Source organism: Phaenicophaeus curvirostris, chromosome 1, assembly GCF_032191515.1.
Source record: "Phaenicophaeus curvirostris isolate KB17595 chromosome 1, BPBGC_Pcur_1.0, whole genome shotgun sequence".
Classification (NCBI taxonomy): Eukaryota; Metazoa; Chordata; class Aves; order Cuculiformes; family Cuculidae; genus Phaenicophaeus; species Phaenicophaeus curvirostris.
The window spans coordinates 64,022,948-64,042,592 of NC_091392.1; the positions used below are offsets into that span (position 1 = coordinate 64,022,948).

General features: G+C 40.1%; 2 protein-coding genes across 3 annotated transcripts in view; one reads left to right on the forward strand and one right to left on the reverse strand.

The window, feature by feature from the left end:
- Window positions 1-19,645, forward strand: part of AMN1 (antagonist of mitotic exit network 1 homolog) — a 469,636-nt gene that overhangs the window by 342,432 nt on the left and 107,559 nt on the right. The window lies entirely within an intron of this gene.
- Window positions 2,373-19,645, reverse strand: part of RESF1 (retroelement silencing factor 1) — a 49,400-nt gene continuing 32,127 nt past the window's right edge. The window contains exons 3-5 of one of the 2 annotated variants that reach the window (XM_069860058.1): window positions 13,848-19,178; window positions 13,043-13,117; window positions 2,373-3,947 (exon numbers count right to left, since the gene is read on the reverse strand). In XM_069860058.1, the coding sequence (XP_069716159.1) occupies window positions 3,865-3,947; window positions 13,043-13,117; window positions 13,848-19,140 (5,451 nt within the window). In that variant the 5' untranslated portion in view covers window positions 19,141-19,178 and the 3' untranslated portion in view covers window positions 2,373-3,864. Of the gene's footprint in view, window positions 3,948-10,682; window positions 11,882-13,042; window positions 13,118-13,847; window positions 19,179-19,645 lie in introns of those variants that run through there. The other variant, XM_069860051.1, reaches the window with a different exon arrangement.

Below are 19,645 nucleotides of genomic sequence, written 5' to 3' on the forward strand. Positions count from 1 at the left end.
CAGGGACAAGACATCTATGGCCTCTCTTAGTAAACAATTCCAGTGTTTCACCACCCTCATCATAAAAGTTTATTCCTTAAATATAATATAAATCTACGTTATTTTAATTCAAAACCATTACCTCTTGTCTTATTTCAACCGGCCTGTCCCCTGAGTGACTGCAAGGATGCGAGGCAAAGCGGAGAGATGGCGGTTGTCCCATCATCCTTCAGCCTACTTTCCATTATCACTCCCCATTTTAATCCAAGCCCCCAGATCTCTAGGTCTAGGAAAAAAACAAACCAGCCAGTGCTGGAGAAGTGACAGTTAATTCTTTCATGCCAGTGTTACTTTTATTGTTAATACTAAGACCACCTTCTCTGCATGGACATACATGAAGCCTCTGGCTACAAGAAGAGGCACATTGCAAACTTTGATTTTATAGCAGAGAGAAATCAGACAATGCCAACAGCCCCGTAAAGGACGGATATTCTGTTGGGCTCAATGCAGTCTCCACACTGTCATCTAGTGGATTTAGCAGTGATATCCAGAGCCCTGTTTAACACTAGACTATAATTTCACTGGACATTCTGCAGCCCAAACACTTTTTTTTTGTTTTCCTTCCTGTACAGTTTCTGTCTTTTCTCACTCCGCTGTCTTGGGATTGCTCCTTTCTGAAACCCGTTTTTACAATAATTTTGTGCTCTTCATTTTAATCCTTTTGTACAGTAATTCCTTTTATTTCAAGTTACTGCAATTCCCAGGCAGGCTAGTTCCCCACTGTCAGCCAGTGACTGTAGAATGTCTTTCCCCTTCTTTTAGGAAAATATCTTTCTTCCTTACAGTAAGGTAGAAATGAGTTTATTAACTGTGAAAGGCAGAATAAGTCCCCTCAGATTTATTATAAGTGGTGTACGTGCCCCTTTAATACCCTTCCAGTCTTCAAAGACAGCTTCACAGGCTGCATAGTCTGGGTGTCTGTCTGTTTCTCACTTCACATGGTGTCTCTGCATCTCTAGGCTCCAGCCCAAATGGTTTGCAGTCTCCTACTCTGAGAAATTGCCCAATAAACTCAAGTACTACAGGGCCAAGGAAATTATGGCACACGACTATGCCAGTTATGTTTGCCTAAATCTAACAAGTATGTAACTATGATAAACTTAGCAAGTATGCATGTATGATAAATATTAGCAAAGCAGTGTTATCAGCATGACAAGCACTCCCAAAATCCTTAGTTCTTCCTGTTCAAGAAGGTCTGCAAGATGCAGCTATTGGCCCTTATAGTACACAGTCATGAGGGTTGTCCTCTCTCATGAGTCAAGGTGGCCTGGAGATTCTTTCCTTCATAGCTGTGGCTTCCCAGACAGCAGGATCTTTAATGCTGACCCTATTCTGCTGAGCCTACCTCTTGGTCTTTGATTTTCTCTTTTATCCTCTGAGTTTTTGTCACCTGTGACCTTCTGTACTTCCTCATTTATGCAGCTAGACTGTTCATCATCCCTGAGGAGTCAGCTCTGAATCCAATCCAAAAGCAAACCATCGCTCCATCCGCATCTGGCAGCTGCCTTCCTAAGAGGTCAGCTTCCCAGGCTCATATAGAGATAATAGATCGCTCCACCCTCACTCTACATCTGTTTTAACCACAGTTTTTGCAACGTCAACCCTATGGTCTACCAGATGTTAAATAGCAATTGGCTAAATATATTAATGCCAGATCAGCAATTCTATTACTACTTTACAGTTATACTAAGTCAGTGATTTGTCCAGTCTCTGTCCCATCAGAAGAAATGCTAAATGTGTTCGTGCTGCTAGCAATTTTGTCACTGGCCCATCTCAGCCACACAGCTCCTTTTCTGCAGCAAGGGCCTGTGACCCCCTCACTGCCTCCAGCTTTTCTCTTACAAAAAGTGAGAGACAAGGCAAAATTACTCATCAGAAGTTGTAAAGGAAGACTATGAGGCCACTGACATGCAGGATGCAGTCTCTTTGGGGTGTACCTGTTTCAGCATGGGCTCATCCACAGGCCACAGGTCCTCTGAGGAAGTATCTCTCCAGCGTGGGTACTTCATGGCAGCAGTTACTTCAGGAATATCTGCTCCACTATGGAGCACCTCTTCCTCTAACTGATGTTCCATGTGCTGTTTCTCACTCTTTCATTTCCTCCCCCTTTCTTCCTTTAGTGTTTTCTACTCCTTCTTAAATATTTTTCCAAGAAGAACCACCAGTTTGGATGGTAGGCTCCACTGTGTCCTGCGGTGCATGCATTGTGGACCCATCTGGAGCCAGGGCATCCCCTGGCCTCCTCCCACAGAGCCACCACTTCATCCCACCCCCCACAGCCTCCCCACTGTCAAAACGTTGCCACTGACAGCCCATATTAAATTTTATACCTATTATCAGAAAAAAAAAATCACATAAGCATTTTATTAATCAAGTAAGAAACCATTAGAATGCTGTTACGATGTTTCACACTCCAGATTTCCTCCCAGACACTCTCTCATTAAGACATTGGCTAGAGTGAGAACCAGAGAGACATCTCAGCATGACTAAAAACCAGGAGCCTTCCAGAAACGTACCTATTTGCTAATTTCAAGTTTATGCGTGAAGCAGTCACCACTGATCTTTAAAAAGAGAAGCTTCAAGAAGTAAATCAGCACATTTTCAATCCACTTTGTGCTTTCTGTAAATTATATCCACATCAGAATCAATCATGAATGTACATAACAATCAAAAAAGAGTTACAAAACAGACAGGGCTATAGAAAGACAGGAGGGATTTCTTCTGCTGAAATCCCAGGAAGACCTCTGATGAGCTTCGTATAGGAAACATCACTTGCAGCTATAGCACCCATGCGCCTAGTCATCATTGACTGTGTATTTGACCCTTCTGTTCCCAACACAAAGGCCAATGGAGAAAGCAAGGTTCTCATCAAAATGTTGCAAAACAGCTCCCTGCAATTTCTTATCTCCCTTGGAACAAAACATCCCATAAGCACAGAAAAGCTTCAATCCACTTGCAGTAACCCAGCACAGAGTGCACCACCAGACAGCAGTGGGACTTCTCATCTTACTCTGTTTTTTTTCCCTGAGAGCCTTTCTTTACACTGTGTATGGAAACCTATCATCCCAGTTCCAAATTAATACAAGTCAAAAGCATTCTGGGACTAGTGTTCACAAATAAATCTAGCACAAGTATCCTCATGATACAGTCATTAATAAGTATCTCATCCATCTCACTCATTGTATCAGGGTGAAGTGGTTTTGAAATATGTCTGTGTGAGAGACAGCAGTGACTTACCCAGAACATATGTTGTTACAGCAGAATGTAAAGACATTTGTCAACATTAATGCCACAGAATCAAGAGTTTAAAGAGCCATTAAACCATTAGAACTAGCCTTATTTACACATCCATATATTAAAATATGTCATGAATTTGTGCTTTATTCATTCTCTTTCCGATGTTCTTTCTATAAAGAGTGCATCTTTTTGTCATAGAAGCATTTTAAAATGTAAGGCTTACAGACTCATGCATGTTTAAAGTCTTGTTTGTAGCTGTTTAAGGTCTTATCAGAGAAGAAATTTGCTGTGGATGTACTTGTACCTCAAAACAGTTAGCTGCGTGAGATACACAGCAAAAATGCTGAAAAGCAACACCAGGTCTCCCTTTGGAAAGTCTTTTCCTTGAGTCTTCTGATGAGCCACCCATTTATATTGTAGTTGCTGGAGGTGCCCACAGGTGAAGCAGATGGTACCGAAGACAGTCATATTTGGTTCTCTGCTATGCAGGTCAGCACCAAGCCAGCACAACCACAGAAAGAGGTTTGATGTTAACTTGTGACATTTATGCATATATCCAGACTGCTTCTTCTACAGAGCAGATGGTCTTCAGACTTTTCGTGCTGTTCCCTGTGGATACTCCTTGTAGCCATAATGCTGCTCCTTGTAGGTATTTTCCTCTGAGCAGGTGTCTGAATGGACAGTGGCAAATTTATCAGTCACGGCAATTTATCAAAGAGATTCCAATATTGGCAAAATCAATATGAAGTTAATACACTGGAGACTAGAACTGCAGAGAGTAGTTTAAAATAACAGCAACCTGCTGAATATGCATCATTGAACCCAAACTGCAAACTACCTTAAAGTTCATTTGCTTACGGACCTTGAAAAATTACAAATGTATTACAGACCCTGACATATCCTGAGGATAACTGCCACTGAACTAATTATTCCATGTTGATAAGACCTGACAGTTTTCCTTTTGCCAATATGTTTCCGCAAGCCAGTTGTGATCATGAACAGAAAAAGCCTGCATTTTTTTCTACCTATACAGTTTTTGCTGTCCTGCTGTCATGTTTTTCTTGCTGTGTTGATCACACTTGAAAATAGATGATCTTTGCTGTTTTAATATTGGTATAATGACTCTATTTGTCTTTTCCTTCTGCACTAAGAACTGGGAACAGCAAGGAAAAGGAATCCCTTGCACATTATATTTAGGGACAGTTTTGCAGAAGTTTCCTGTAAAGCGTGCTGCCAGATCCAGTTAGGATTCAGCAGATAGCTTTTTAAAGGGCTGCTCCACCAGATGTTGAGCTGTTGTTGAGCGCCTGCTGATTTGTATTAGAAAAACTTCTATCCACCTGCAGACCACATCTGCTGTGCCTATCAAGTATTTTTTCCTTTTTTTTTTGTTCTAATTGAATGCCCTAGAAGATGAATTTGCATAGTGGGACACAATCTGTCTCCTGATGGGACCTAGGAAGAACATTCTTTTTTTTCTCCTTACTTGCAGAATGATCGCATGCACAGCTAGAGTATTTATCTTAGTCTTCATTCATATCCAGTCTGTTTATAGCCTGTTGTTTCCAATCTGCATTTTTTAGTCTATTCCTCGAAGTCCCCCTGAGAGAACACTATGGACTAAAGAACATCTTTAAGGTTTGTACTGGTACTGCTTTCTAGTTCCTTCAAGCACAAACAAGTACCTCTCTATATAAAACTTCATTTTGGTTCAGTTTAAAGGTGAATCCTGCAATAAATTCTCCTCGCCTAGGTTCCTTCTAGTGCTTCTGGCAACACTGCATCTTCTTTCTGCATCACCTGAGATTCAAGACAGTCTCTAAAGTGCAAGAGGCATACATGTATGTATATATTTAATCAATGCTGTTAAATCATTAAAAAAACAGTACTGTAAACTATGAGATTAACAAAGTGCATCCAACATCAGCAAGGAGATGCTCCCCCATTACTGCCATGAACAACCTCTCTACAGTATGTCCTGTTCAGACTCATATTTTCCTTGGCCCAAACACAACATCTTTACTTCATCTTCCATCACTTTCTGGTAGGGTACAAATCAGCACCTTTACTGGTTAGCTGGGAACAACACATATGTTAATTTGTGGGCTAACCTGAGAGCTGATTTCTCCTTGCCTTTACTGCAGTGTTGGGGGAAGGAAGAACTCATCATTTTTCTCATCTCAAATCAGCCATCAATCTTATCTTCTAAGTTTTTTGCTTAATATTGGTCAACAGAGTCCAAAGTTACTGAGTGAGAGCACAGCAGCAGGCTAATTTCTTTCTGAAAAATATCTAATTGTGTGTAAGGGAAAACCTATTATGAGGGCTTGGTTCTGCCTTCTCTTTTCTGCTATTCCCTTCTAAGAAACTTTCTGTATCAGTAGGAAGAGCTACCACTTCTATCCCTCATGCCTCTGTGCCCTAAGAGGATCATGGACAAGGTTTTTGATAAGTATAAAAAGGTAAATGAGATTTTTTTTTTTAGTCAATTAACATACAGTGGGTTTTTTTTCCCCCAATTAGATGTATCTCCACATTTTGTTCTGAAGAGCATGTTTTGCAGTGATTTACTGTGGAATTACTTTGTTCCAAAGATTATAGTTTCTGGCTTGCATAGTTTATTGAAGAAGTATTGCTGTGGCAGAGGGATTTTATTATTTTATTTCTAAGGAGAATGCTATTTATAACTTTTTTAGTAGCATTGATGATTGAAGGAAAGAGGATATCCCCCAGGGGACGTGGAAGGGCTCGAGGTGCATAATGGTGCAGGCTCATTTTCACAGTCCTATCGCTCTTTCAGACACAGGTTTGTTCCCCATGTGCTTGAGTTATTAGTGCCATAGCAACATAGAACCGAACCGCAATGCTGGAAACCTCACTCATTTTACTCTGAGACACCTCAGTAATTTTAAGACTGAAGTAATTTTACGAATAATCTAAGCCAGCTTTAAAACTAGTGATTGATAGTCATCTGTGAACACTGCATGGAGAAGCACGAGGAGTGATATGAACTAATTAGTACTGTAAATCTCTTTTGTGTCTAACCACAGAAAGCAACATTACAGAAAGCATATACCTTGGCAAGCCCACCATTACACTGTAGGAATGTCCTTCACTTTATGCCATGATATAACCATAAAGGTAGGAATGTTTCTCTTCTGACTGTTTCTTAAATGAAAACATTGAGGTTAATTTTGCCTTCAGCACTGAAGAAAGACTGCAAGGCCTGCATCCATTTCGACTTCAACAGACAAGAGTTTCTATCATCACAGCCTTAATGACGAGAAGGTGTCCTCCTTACAAAGTGTCAGTATTGAGACTGAGGTGCTTGCAGAGAGCCACATGGATCTTCATTTTCCCTTGACAAGTGTCATAGTGTTGGACTATTGAAAACTTCAATCCATCTTTGACTAGGTATTGTAACTAGTTAGGATGGAGTTAAATTTCTTTATATAGTGCCAAGTTTTATATTTGTGACTCAAAGAGCATTGCTAAGACACCAGTGCTTTGGTGATTGCTGAGCAGTGCTTGCATAGCCTCAAATCTTTCTGTTTCCCAATCCACACTGACAGTGAATGGGTGGGTGTGGGCAAGAGGATGGAAGAGGACACAGCACTAGTGACCCAAACTGACCAAAGGGACATTCCATACCCTATGATGCCATGTTCAGCAATAAAAACGGAGGATAGTCTTTCTGTAGCCGTTGCTCAGAGACTGACTGGTCACCAGCCTGCTGGCATGAGCTGGGTTTTTTTTTTAATTTTTATTCACTTATTAAACTGTCTTTATCACAACCCACGAGTTTTCTTGCTTTTGTTCCACCACATGGCAGCTGCTGCCACCCAGAGTCAGGAGCCGCCTGCCCCTCGCTCCCTGTTGGAGGGTCCCTCACTCCACTGAGAGTGTTTTAGCCCCAATCTGGCACCCAGCTGCAGAACTTACCATGCCTGCTGCTGATTCTCACCAACTGAGAACTTCTAGAATAAAGGCTAGATTACATCCCACATGTCTGCCACCAAGAAAAACATTCATTATTGGGAAGCAGAACACGCACCTATTTAGCACTCAGCTAACTAGGCATCAGTAGGAAAAAAGATTACTTACAACACCTGGGAAGGCAAGTACAGTCGATGCCAAATGTGATGGTAACATTTTTCAAGTTCCCAACCCCAGCACCTTGTAATGCATGTCGTCCTGTTGTTGGTTTGGTTTCTTGATGACTGGCTCTATTTTGAGTTTACAAGGACCAGGTCACCGTATGACTGGACTCTCGGCAAGACAGTGGGTGTGATTTACAATGTCATGACAATTATGAGAAGTAAATGGCCACTGATTTATGACATCTGTTTTCATATCTGGTCAAAGGAAATTTTGCCATTGACCATATCAAATTTGTTATCATGCTGTTAAACAGACTTCCATCCTATTGACCATCTCAAACATCTCTTCACTAGATAGTCAGAGCAGTGGCTCCTTACTAAGTCCTGGAGCAGATGTGAGCCCAGTTTCTAAAAGGGATTGCTGCCTGAAGCTGAACTTAAGCATCTGATGGGACCGTGGCCTCATCACACCATTAGAAATCAGCTCTTGTGACTATCTCTAATTTCACCTGTTGGAAGGCAGCAAGCATCACCAATTTTGGGAGATGCCCTGTGCACCTTCCGTGAACTTCCACATTAAGTTATTTTTGAGTCTCCTGAGGAGGCCATTTCTCCATGCAAACCAGCAAAGGTTCATTACATCCCATCCTCCAGCGCATTAATAAAGAGTGAACAATGAAACCCTAGCATTAATTGTGGAAGAATGCAGTAGTAATCAGATGCCAGCTGGACTTTGTATTACTGATCACAGATGGCATCCCTCCAAGCCCAGCTGGTCAGCTAATTTTCCACCCATGGTGTAGGTCACTTATCCAAGCCATCTCTCTCCAATTCGGCTACAAGAATACTATGAGAAACCATGTCAAGAGCCTTGTTAAATGTAAGCAACATTTTCTACAGTCTCCTTTTCCACAGAATCTGTCATGTCTTCATAAAAGGCCATCAGGTTGGTCAGGTGTGATTTACCCTTTGTAAAACCACGCTGACTGTTCCAAATCACCTTATCCATACTGTACTTGGGTGGTCATGGCTTCAAGGATTGTTCTACAACCTTCCAAAAGGAACGGATCAGGCTGGCTGACCAGTTTCCTGTAATTCTGTGGGTCATCTTCTCATGTTTGAAAATGGGTGGAAAATAAAATTTACCTTTTTACACTTATCAGGAACCTCATCTATGATTCTCTTGGGGCACAAAGTCAAGAGTAATACAAGTGGTAGCTCCTCCTACAGGCACAGAAAGTTTCCTAGAAGGGAATGGGAAGAAGAGAGAAGACACCAACAGGTGTTGCACACCAATAGGATGTTGCACATCTACATCCTATGGTTCTCTGTCTGTCAGGGATCAGCAAGGACCAGTGACTCTCTTAAAGGCCAGAAGCCAAAGGACACACCATGACCGGCAAGGCAAAGCAGGGGCCTCATCAGCCACAGCTCCAATCCCCACAGCACACAAGTTAAGCAAGATAGGGATGGTAGCCAGGGTCAAGCCAGAATCCAGATCAGCGGACAAGCTTGTGGTGATGAAGGAAGGCCAATGTGAAGCTGAGAAGTTGATTTGCAGGCCAGGATCAGATCCAGTGATGGTAACCAGGGTTAGATGTAGCCATGATTGACAGGGAGCTACGTAGTAATAACATACATCTAAGCCCAGACAGGAAGGCCATCCATACAGTCTGGATCAATGCGCAGCTTCCATGCCCACACTGGTATGACTGTAACAGAGCTAGAAAAAGGCAGACTTGAACTTTGCTCAGACAGACTGAAGCCCTGGCTCTTAGATGGAGTTCCTGGGCCCATGAGCAGAAGGTGCAGAAGGAGGTCATACATATGGATAATCAGGGCCATTAAGCCATATTAGTGCTCTCAGAGCCATGACGGGATTCATCTTTGCACAAAGTAACCCCACTAGTCACATTCATATTACAAGTTCTTTCAAGTACAGCCAACACACGAGACAATGGGCACACATCACACCTCTGAGGGGTATGCCCAGTGCTAGTGAATGCCCTCATGCTCACATTTGTCAGTTCACTTAAGTAATACAGAGCTAGTTTTTCCACAGGAGCCACATCTAGGTGGGTGTTAGCATCTTGCCTGTCCCAAGGGCAAGGATTTGCAGTAGTATTGTAGCTTCAGTCAGTACCATATGGAACAGGAGAAACGGTAACTAAGAGCATCTGGCACAGCCCTCTTAGCATGCAAGTGCATGTTGTAATTACATAGTAAGCATAGGACAGGCTAGATGTCAGCTGTAAGTGCAGCAGCTTATGAGATAGCAACTGACTAAACACATGAACCAAGGAGAAAGGATGTGCCCAGTCTACCCCAAAGATCCTACATACCAAAGTACTGTAGCCACAAGGCACCATGTAAACACGGCCAGAAAGCCAAGATTCACTCCTTGGTATAAGAGAAGATGATGTAGCCATATCCACTAAGACTCAAAACTGGCATCCTCACTTATTGGGTGCACGGGGTCAGTAAGCAAACTTCTCCAAATATTTAGAATGTAATTGCCACGGGTCAATGGATTGACTAATTCCTTGTTGAAAAGAAATCACTCAAGCATTTAAGTCAGCTTAATGTATCATATGCAGAACAAAACACAAAATAAATAATTTGACAGGAATTATATGTTGCTTGAACCAGCTTCACTTAAGTCTACAATGAATCTTCCTTAATGAAGTACAATACAGGTGCTAAACTCCCAAGAAAATAAAACCTTCTCAGAGTTGCCAACATTATTACAAAATCCTCCAATGGGAACATTGCCCAGATGAATAGTTGGGCATCCAGCCAGAAAAATATAAAACCTAAGTTATTAGGACAGCTATGCCAGACAGAAAGGGAGTTAAAAACTTCCCGAATAGTTTCCTAGTTTGAGAGAAGAAATGTACACATAATGGAAGGGAGGATTTTTCTCCCCAAAAAAACAATTCTTAATTCAGCATACAGATAGAGCTAGGAAGTCATCATGTTATGCTCCACACGTAATTATATCCAAGATGCCTACAAGCACACAACCTTAGGAACAGAGAAATACTGAAGGCTTTTTGAAGTATTTATGCCAACTAATTCCCAACTCCAAATCAAAGCAAGGGAAGAAAAAAGATGCTGAGGAGACAAACATTCCTGATATGGTTTCTGAAGTATAAGTACATGTTTTAAGGGATCATTTCCTTGTAAGAAGGAAGATCTGGCGCTTATTTTAAAGCTGCTTTTCATCTACAGGAATATCTCCAGTGCCTATTTAACTAACTGTAATAAACAACTTCATACTTTTAAGCTAAAATAAAAGACAAGGTGCAGCCTTCAACATTTTATTTAAAGTATAAAAATCGTTCAATGAAATATCTACAAGAGTTTTTTACTTTTAGTATAAAAGTTTAAACAGATAGAAAGAATCAAGTACCAAGTTTCTGAAAAAATACGGTTCAAAGTTCTAAACAACAATGAAAAGGCACTTAAAAGATATCCAGCAACAAATATAACTTCTATGTTACACTGAACGTGTAGTCAAACGCTATTTAATGCTTCACAAATGAAGAAACTAATTACAGTCTGTTAAAGTGAACAACATAGTACAGATGAGTGAATTCAAACTCCCTGCAATTTAATGATCACATTTTTCTTTCAGGTATAAAGAGAGAGAAAAAACAGAGAAGTCTTCAGTCAACTATCAGTTTACAGCACTGTGTTCAGAAGAAGAACTCAGAATTCAATTTGTACAAGTTTCACAAAAAGAAATGTAAGAAAACTGGGTAGCAGCATAAATACTTCACGGTATCCCCTGATCAGTATGCTTGATTTGAGGGGTTTACATTTGTATTCCCAGTTAAAGAAAAGAAAAGGTTTCTACAAAAACAGAAAGCCTTCTTAGAAGCTCAACTATTAGACTAACATAAGTCGAAAATAAAGGTGTAATGCTTGGGAATCCACTGCAATCCCTTTTCAGCAGGAATATTTTTCCACTGCCAGCAATGGAAAGCACTGCAAGTAGAAGTTTTCCAGAATCAGAAAAGAAAACAGACTACGACAAGTTAAATCACTGAATTTTTTGGTTAAGGTTCAACTCACTCCTGTATCTTTTTTAAAAAAAAAAGAGATTCAAATATGCCAAAAAAGAAACAATACATTTAACAATGGCATATTCGGCATCAAAGCAGATTTGTGCCATAAATACAGAATAAGATCTCAATCATTCACAAATATGAGGCAAATAGAGGAAAAAATTGCCAACACTCCCCAAGATTATTGTTTTTACAATTACTCAGAAACATGAAGTAAACAAGGAAAAAGCATTTTAGTGTTGGCATTTTTCTCCTAGTGATACTGAATAAGACTGATGATACAGGAGTGCTATCACGGCTTTTGCATCTTTTTTTCCAGATATATTTTCCTGTAGGTCTGAAACATCTCTTTTGAGTCTTTGACTGGAATGTGAAGAGCCTCGCCATCTCCATCCAGGATCTGTATAGCTGTATCAAGTGGAATACTGTCCTCAGCTGAAAGACAGACAGAGAAGCAGATTAAAGCAAAAGCCTAAGAGTCCCAAATGACTCTTCTCCTTATGCATGTGGTACTTAAAGCTACCCACTGTTAAAAAGGAGGCCACAAACTTCCTTCCTAGAGCACCAGGCATTTCAGATTTAAATCAATCGCCAATGCATCTTTAAGCACCAAATGGTCATTTGGGTGTCTTTATAAAAGAGATTTTCCAAGAATATTAAGAAAGGTGTGAAAGAAAACGTGCAGCTGTGAAAGTAAGAGAAGAAATGAGGAAGGGCTAAAAGAATAGCAGACACCAATAGCCAAGGACACATTCAACAGCAATAAAAGATGTAAACACTGCAAAATGTGTTGCTTGCATCAAGACCACAACACAGATAACTCGTCGGCACAGAACTTGCACTGGGATAAGAAGAGGATGGCAAGGTTACAGCATGCTGAGTACATGATTTCACTTCCTGTTAGACCAGTAGGAAAACAAGACTATTGCTAGAAAGATACTCAAAGCAAAGAAGCAAACACAGTGGGGAGCAACCTCACCCAAGATTTACAAAGAATGGAACAACCAAGATCCCAGGATGAGATACCATTGTTGTAACTGTTGACTCCTAAGAGGTACAGGAGATCATCCAAAAAGTAATTTGCCAATCCAGAGAAAAAAAGATGTAGTAGTGGCATCATTTTTCCTCTGTGTGTCATACAAGCAGTTCTGTCCAGACTACTAGGACACACAGGTCCCGGTATTGTGAACATGGTGTTTGTGCAGACAGTGTCATCTTACTGTGAAAGCCAAATAAAATAACAAAAACCCCTTCCTGATTTTATAGTCTCACACTATGTTTTGTTACGTCACTTCCTACATTTTGAAGTGGGATACAGCTGGCTCAGTCTTTACCTACAGTTTAAAACTGTACTTGAACCTTGTCACCACTGCTACCTCCAACTCAACTGCACACACATCTGCAGGAAACTTCCAACACATTCCTAGGGCAACAAAAATCTCCGCAGATCTTATTAACTCATATGTCTACTCCATTTCAGCAGCAGAGCTAGTAAAGAGTAAGTTAGGATACTTTATTAAGATTTGCTACTGTGAAGGAACCAAGCAAAGCACATTTAAATCATATTTCAGAACAGATCATCAGAAGTCATTTCACCTGTAGAGTTCTCTTTCAGAATCTTCTGCTTCACTGCATCATATTTTAACCAATCTTCTTTTTTACTCTTGACACCTAAAGAGAAAATTTTAAAAACATTTGAGGTTCCCATATCACAAATTTGGGTCTCTATTCATCATCAAGTTTTAACACATATACTAGCACCTGCAAAAGAAAATTTCCTTTGGGTGTGACTGCAAGGGCTAGTTATATACAACTTAAGATTTCAGTTTACTGAAAAACAAATATAGCCTTTGACACAAATACGCTTCATTGGAAGAGGGAAAAAAACCACAGCTTAAACCAAAGATAGTAAAGGTTACAGAGACTGTGTGCAGGACATATCTGGCCCAAGGCCCCTCCCTTCCTCAGTGCTGCAAAAGATTTCTCCCTCTACCCAGCCAGGTTCATACACAACCAGGTGAACGGTGAATACAAATCAGATCACCTTTGGTAACTATGTCAAGAGAATCTGCTTTCTATGAACAAGCCAAGCTGTCTTCAACAAGTAGGTTAGAAAGCCTTCTTGCAAAGTTACTTGAAACTGCCATGCTCTAAACTAATATTATTTGGTAAAACTTAAGGAAACAAACAAAATATCCAATTGAAGGAAAATTCTTGTAGTCTTTTACAGTTTAACGCATACAGTCTGTCAGAAAGCTACCTAAGCTATTTCAACCTTCAGCTTCTAGAGTCCCAGATTTTCACTGCTTGTATTTTTGTGAGCACAGTTTCAAACATGAGTACATACTTTTTACTTGCAAATTAATTCACTTACAAACTAACAATTGAGATAGCATCATACCTGCCACAATGGCTTTCTCTTTTTCCAATGAATTCTTTCCAGTTAAGCTTTCTTCATCAGTGGCTGGGTCTCTGAACAGTATCTCTGGACACAGCTTAAATCCAAGTACTTCTGGTTTGCAAGATTTCTCAGCTTCTGAAATAGAAATGTGTCTTCTCACATTTGAGCTGTTTTGTGAAACTTTCGTCTTCCTATGCCAGACAGGTCTGACAGGTGACGTCTCTAATTTTGTCAGATATATGCGTTCCTGTGCCATACGTTTAAATGCAACTCTGTTCAAGTAGTGTTTTTTCGGTTCCTTTTGAAGATGCAATTTTAATCTGTTATTTCTTCTATTTAAGTATAGCAGGTTTTTATCAGAAAACACTTTTTCAGAGCATTTGTCTTTGTTTTGACTATCTAGACATCTCTCTTTGTTAGAAAAGTAGTTTTTAGAGAAGGTAGAAGATTGAGCCCCTTTTCTCTGTAGTTTAAGAACAGCGAGATCTGCTAATGAACTCTTCAGTTTCCAGCCATTTTCTCCACTTAATTTTTTAGCTTTTTCAGTATTTATCATGCAATTATGTGAAAGCTGCTTGGAATTCTTTACTCCAGATTGTTTTTGCCTTTCCTCTTCCACCTTTGTTTTCTTAGGGTCTCTTTTCCCAATCATATTTTCCTTTCTCTTCCGTTTGTACGACCGCTCCGGTGAAGGATGAACTTTTACAGATTTATGCTGAGAGTATTTGTGGTTTCTTGACTTTAAATCTATAGTGCCAAAATTTGGAAACTTTATAGCATCAGCACGATAATCATTTGGCTTTTTATGGTTTATTTCTGCTGATAATTTGGTTTTCTCTTTGATGTTCATTTCTACATCCTGCCCACGTATCTCCTTTTGTTTCCCACAGTTCTGTTCTTCAGCTGAGTTCTCTTCACAGGTTTTCATTTTTTGTCCTTGATTGACTTCAGTATGCTTAATTTCTACAGTTTCTGACTCTGTAAATTTGTGAATGTCTGTTTTGGATTTCACGACCAAACCTGTTTGGCTTTTATCTTTTGAATGAGACTCAATTTTTGAAACTCTCTCTTTCTTTTTGGATGACTTTGTCATGTTGTTTGCATATGTATGATCAGCTTTCTCTGACAACTCTTCTGAGACTGTCTGAAGTTCTTTTTTGTCAGAATGAAATTCTTTGTGTAACAATGGGGCTTCTCCAACAATTTCTGGCTCTTCCTTCCAGCTGTTCCTTTTGGCTTTATCATAATCCTGGTTTTCAGAGGAATTAAGCGGTTCGATTTTTTCCTGTTGTGTTGTAAGCAGTTTGTATTCAGTATGCACTGTTAGCGTAGCTTTTTCATTCATTACAGAGGTGTGTCTGCAAATACCTTTTTGATTTTTGTTATCACTGTTTGGGATTTTTTCAGAAATTGGCAGGTTTCCCACTGGAGAGTTGTTCTTCATTATGGCATCACATTTACTGTTGTTTTCTTGTGTCTCTGCAGAGCCAGTATTTTCAGCTTTTGAAATTTGATAATCACTTTTCTCTGAACCAGATGTGCTATATTTACAGGGGCTCTGTGGCAGATTAACTATCAAAGTCCTTGGAGAACGGGGTTTTTTTTTTTCCGTGGGGTTGGAGGTTTCTTGTGTTTTTGTCTTCTCAGACAGACTCTGACTACACTGGATACTGTCTTCAAGGTTATCATTCTCACCTGATGCCTTTACTAACTGTTGACTCGCAACTCTACTGCTGTCAATAGAGGAAGACTGGTTATGTTCAGGAACCAGTTCTTGCATCTGAGCAGAGGTTAACACTGTAATTTCTATCTGACCTACTGGGTCCTTCAAATGAGACTTCTTGTCACAAATTTGAGTCTCTTTTTGAGGGTGATTTTCCACAGCCACAGAATCACATTGTACAGGTTCTTTTGTTAGCATATCAGCAACTTCAATGCCATATGGAAACTCTTTCACTAGCTCAGACAGCTGACTGTTTAGACACTTAATAGGTTCTGCTTCAAAAACATTAATCTCTTTTTCTGTGCTATTTTTACTAGAGATATAATTTTGTGTGCTGTTGTCTCTTGGAACAGTGAGAGCATTTGTTTCAGCAGTTACATCGAGAGAGATATCTAGTGAATTTTGAGCTAACTCCTGATTTATACTAGCAAGAATTTCCAAGTCATTTTCAGGATGCTTGGAAGATGCATTGAACGACATTTCTGAGGTAGAAGTTATATTAAGAGGATTGCCACTGCTTTCTTTCTCCAAATGACTAGTTGTGATACCATCCAAAATCCTACCTGCTTTACTCATGCCGCTTGACGATTCTTCCACCTCTTGCAGCAAACTCTTACTTTGATGAGTCTTGCCACTCAGCTCATTCTTATACAAGTCTACCCATTGCTCCTTCTGCCTCGTGTCAGATGCATTTCCTTCTGATAAGGTACCACTTAATGCACGTGTCTCAGGAGCTGACCTGAAGATGCTTGCTATTTGTGGATTGTAAAAGGTATTACCTTCAACAAGCGAACATACGCTAGAAATACAAAACATCTGTTCGTCCAATACCGCTGTGGATGTATTTCCTGTCTCTAACACACCTTGCTTGTTTTGTAACCCAAGCTGTGGATTTTCTCTGGCATCTTGTGCAGACTGACTAACTTTCCTTTGGTTTTCATCACATGAATCATTTGCACTTACACCAATTTTAACTATTCTCTTTCCATCAGCTACTTCTGTCTGTGGCAATTGTGAGTCCACCTCCTGCACCAGAACACAATCATGGGGTGATGTCCGAAGAGCTTGTGTTGTTCCTTTATCGGTATTTACCACACTTGAACCGTTTTCCCCTTCTTCTTGCAAGCTACATGTGCTTCCTGAGTCTATGACTGGATAGGTTTTGCCTGTGGACATTGAATATTTGTCTGCCTCCTCACTTTGTGTTCTCTGTTCAGAAAGTACTAAAGGAGAGACAACTGCAACTTGCAGTTCAGAACTTTTTATCACATTGCAACTTGATGTATCAAGTTTTTGTCCTGCAGAAGCAGATGTTACAGGCAAAATTGCTTCATCTGTTCTATCCAGAACATTATTTTGTTCTCTATTTTTTGCATTTTGGCTATAAGGTGAAATCTGATTTGCTGTGAGGTTTTCATTTGACTGGCTGTTTTGCACACTTGCAGATTCTGATGGATGCTTTCTCCACAAGCCCAAGCATGCAGTAAGCTCTTCCATAGAGTAACTATAATTGCTCTGTTTAAAAGATGCATTTTCAGTAAACGGTGGTTTTTTCTGAGCTACGTCACTCTGGAATTTAGCTTCACCAGATTTGGTTGTCTCTGACACAGAGGAGTTTGTGTGAACCATAAATGCCTGCTCACCTTTCAAACTTTCTGCATTCTTCTCACTAGGGTCTTTTATTAAGCTTCTACTCGAGACAGATGTATCTGCCGGTGGTTTTTCACTACATAGGAGACTAGTCAGTATTTTATCAGCAGTAGCACCAGCTGTCTTCTCTTTCAATGCATTTGTGCTGCTCAATACAAACTGAAGAAATGATGAGTTCTTGGGGTTAATTGGCCCATTTTTTGATGCAATTTTGTTAGAGCTATCCGCTTGACTAAAACATGAAGCATTGTTCAAGGATGTCCCCATTCTTTGAGAAGAGTCCAAGGCATATACATCTATTTGTTCCAAGATGGGAGTGCTCTCAGAAGTATTTAATTGAGCTGGGAGATTGCTCTGAGACGGAACAGGAGCAGAACTTGATGAAGGACTTCCCTGCTCCACTTGGGAATTACTTTGAGTCCCCTCTAATCCCTTGTTATCCGTATTGGCTATGTTTATGTTGTTTCTTTCTTCAAGTGAAGCATTAGCTATTGGAATTTCTGTCCTCAAAGTTTTAGATGGGGAAGGTGGTATATTGTAGTTGGGCATACATGAAAGACGATTACTTAAAGTATCTTGATAACTTGGAGGAGGCAGGAGAGTACTGCTGTTATGTTCCGAAGCTGCTAAGAGTTTTCTTTTAAAACAATGCACCCTTTCAAGCAGGGCACATCTTTTTTTAATATTGAGTAGTCTTTCAGCTTCCCAAGCTAGTTTGTCCTTTGTAATAGTTCTTCCATCTGCCGCTGCTGAAGACATTTCAGAATTAACAGGCCCACTCATTAAACTGCTAATCTGGCTTTCTTGAACCGAAGCATGATGACTCACCTGATTTGCAGCAGCTGCTGAAGAAAAAGTTTCCATTTCTTGCAAAATACTATACAGTTCTTTGGAAATGCCAGGGGATGGCACAGATAATTCATTAAAAGGCTGATTTGCGTTCACGTTTCCACTTGAAATACAGATATTCCCAACTGATTGACTGACTTCTCCAGACTGCCGTTTCTGACAGTGCTGCTGAACACTGTTTAAACCAGAAGTATTTTTTGGATCTGACGGGCAGCTCTGCTGACTAAGGGTGTACCCACCAGTCACATTTTGAACTGCTTGTGGCACACCTATTGAAGATTGTGCTGTAGTTCTTGAATCACCGCTGGCAGGCAACAAGGATGGTGCAGAAAATCTGCTAGGAGCTTCTGATCCCATCTGACTCTGATGATATTGTAACATCTGTATGTTTGCTGCAGTATTTTGATTTTGCGAGTTGAAAACCATAAGCTGACTGTTGGGATGATACATTTGGGTTTGGACATGTTGCCCAGATGTAGCAAGAGAGACAGAATTATTCTGGGAATGAATGTTGCTTTGATACAACATTGTAGTTCTTGTAGAGTTATGCTGCAGTATTTGTGGCTGCGCAGTGTAACTGTTTGTGGTGACGTACTGAGATTGCCGAACTCCATTCCTCACATTATTTCCAGCATTCACTTGAGAAGCCAGGAGAGGTAGCTTTCTACTATGGGAATAAACGTAACCATTAGAGTTTGTCCAAGTCTGAGTCATTTCTGCCTGCAAACGTGTGGTCCGATTGGGAGGTTTGGGAGCTATTGGCACGAAAGATGGTGGATGTCGATTAAGTGAGTATTTTGAGATAAAAGATTCATTACCACCTACAGAGGCTCCTGGTAAGGCCTGATCTGAAGTTCTGAATCCTTCAGCATTTCCAAGAGGGAAAGCAACATTGCTAGCTGGCAGATACACCGTTTGGTTATTTCCAGCATACGTGCATGCGTTGTTAGAGGAACTGGCATTTGCTTGAGTAAAAGCATGTGCATTAGAAAACAACTGACTATAACACGTTTCTTCACTTTGCAGGTTCCTTGTATCAGCATTCTGGAGTGGTCTTACATTCCAATCCATCTTTTCTTGATTTTTTTCTTCAGCCAAAACCCAAAACGCTAAAAAAATTAAAATCACACCTTAATATTTCACTTCAAACCTATTTCACTTACCAAGAAGTGATTTAGAATGCATTTATGAACAGAACCATTGAACTTAAATTGCTAGGTAGAAGAGCAACTGCTTTGGCAGATGCCACAGACATTGATACTGTCAATGTCAAGTTGCATGAATTAATTCCCAGAACAGTTAAGTTACAAAAAGACAGAGCAGTAACTAGCAATTCTATAGACTGTCTTAGGAATAACAAAAGTCCTCACAGTATGGCTAAACCCACCTAGGACAGAACAAGCACCTCGCTTTGTACAGGGTGTTAAAAAGTTTCTCAAGAAAATGCTCCAGGTCTTTTTTCCAAGTCACTGACTTTCTTTAATGGGCTTTTTTAGATTTTAAGATTCTGCTGATTTCAAATTTAGAATTTGGAAGTATCACTCACATCTAGCCTACAAAAGCCACAAAGTTAAAA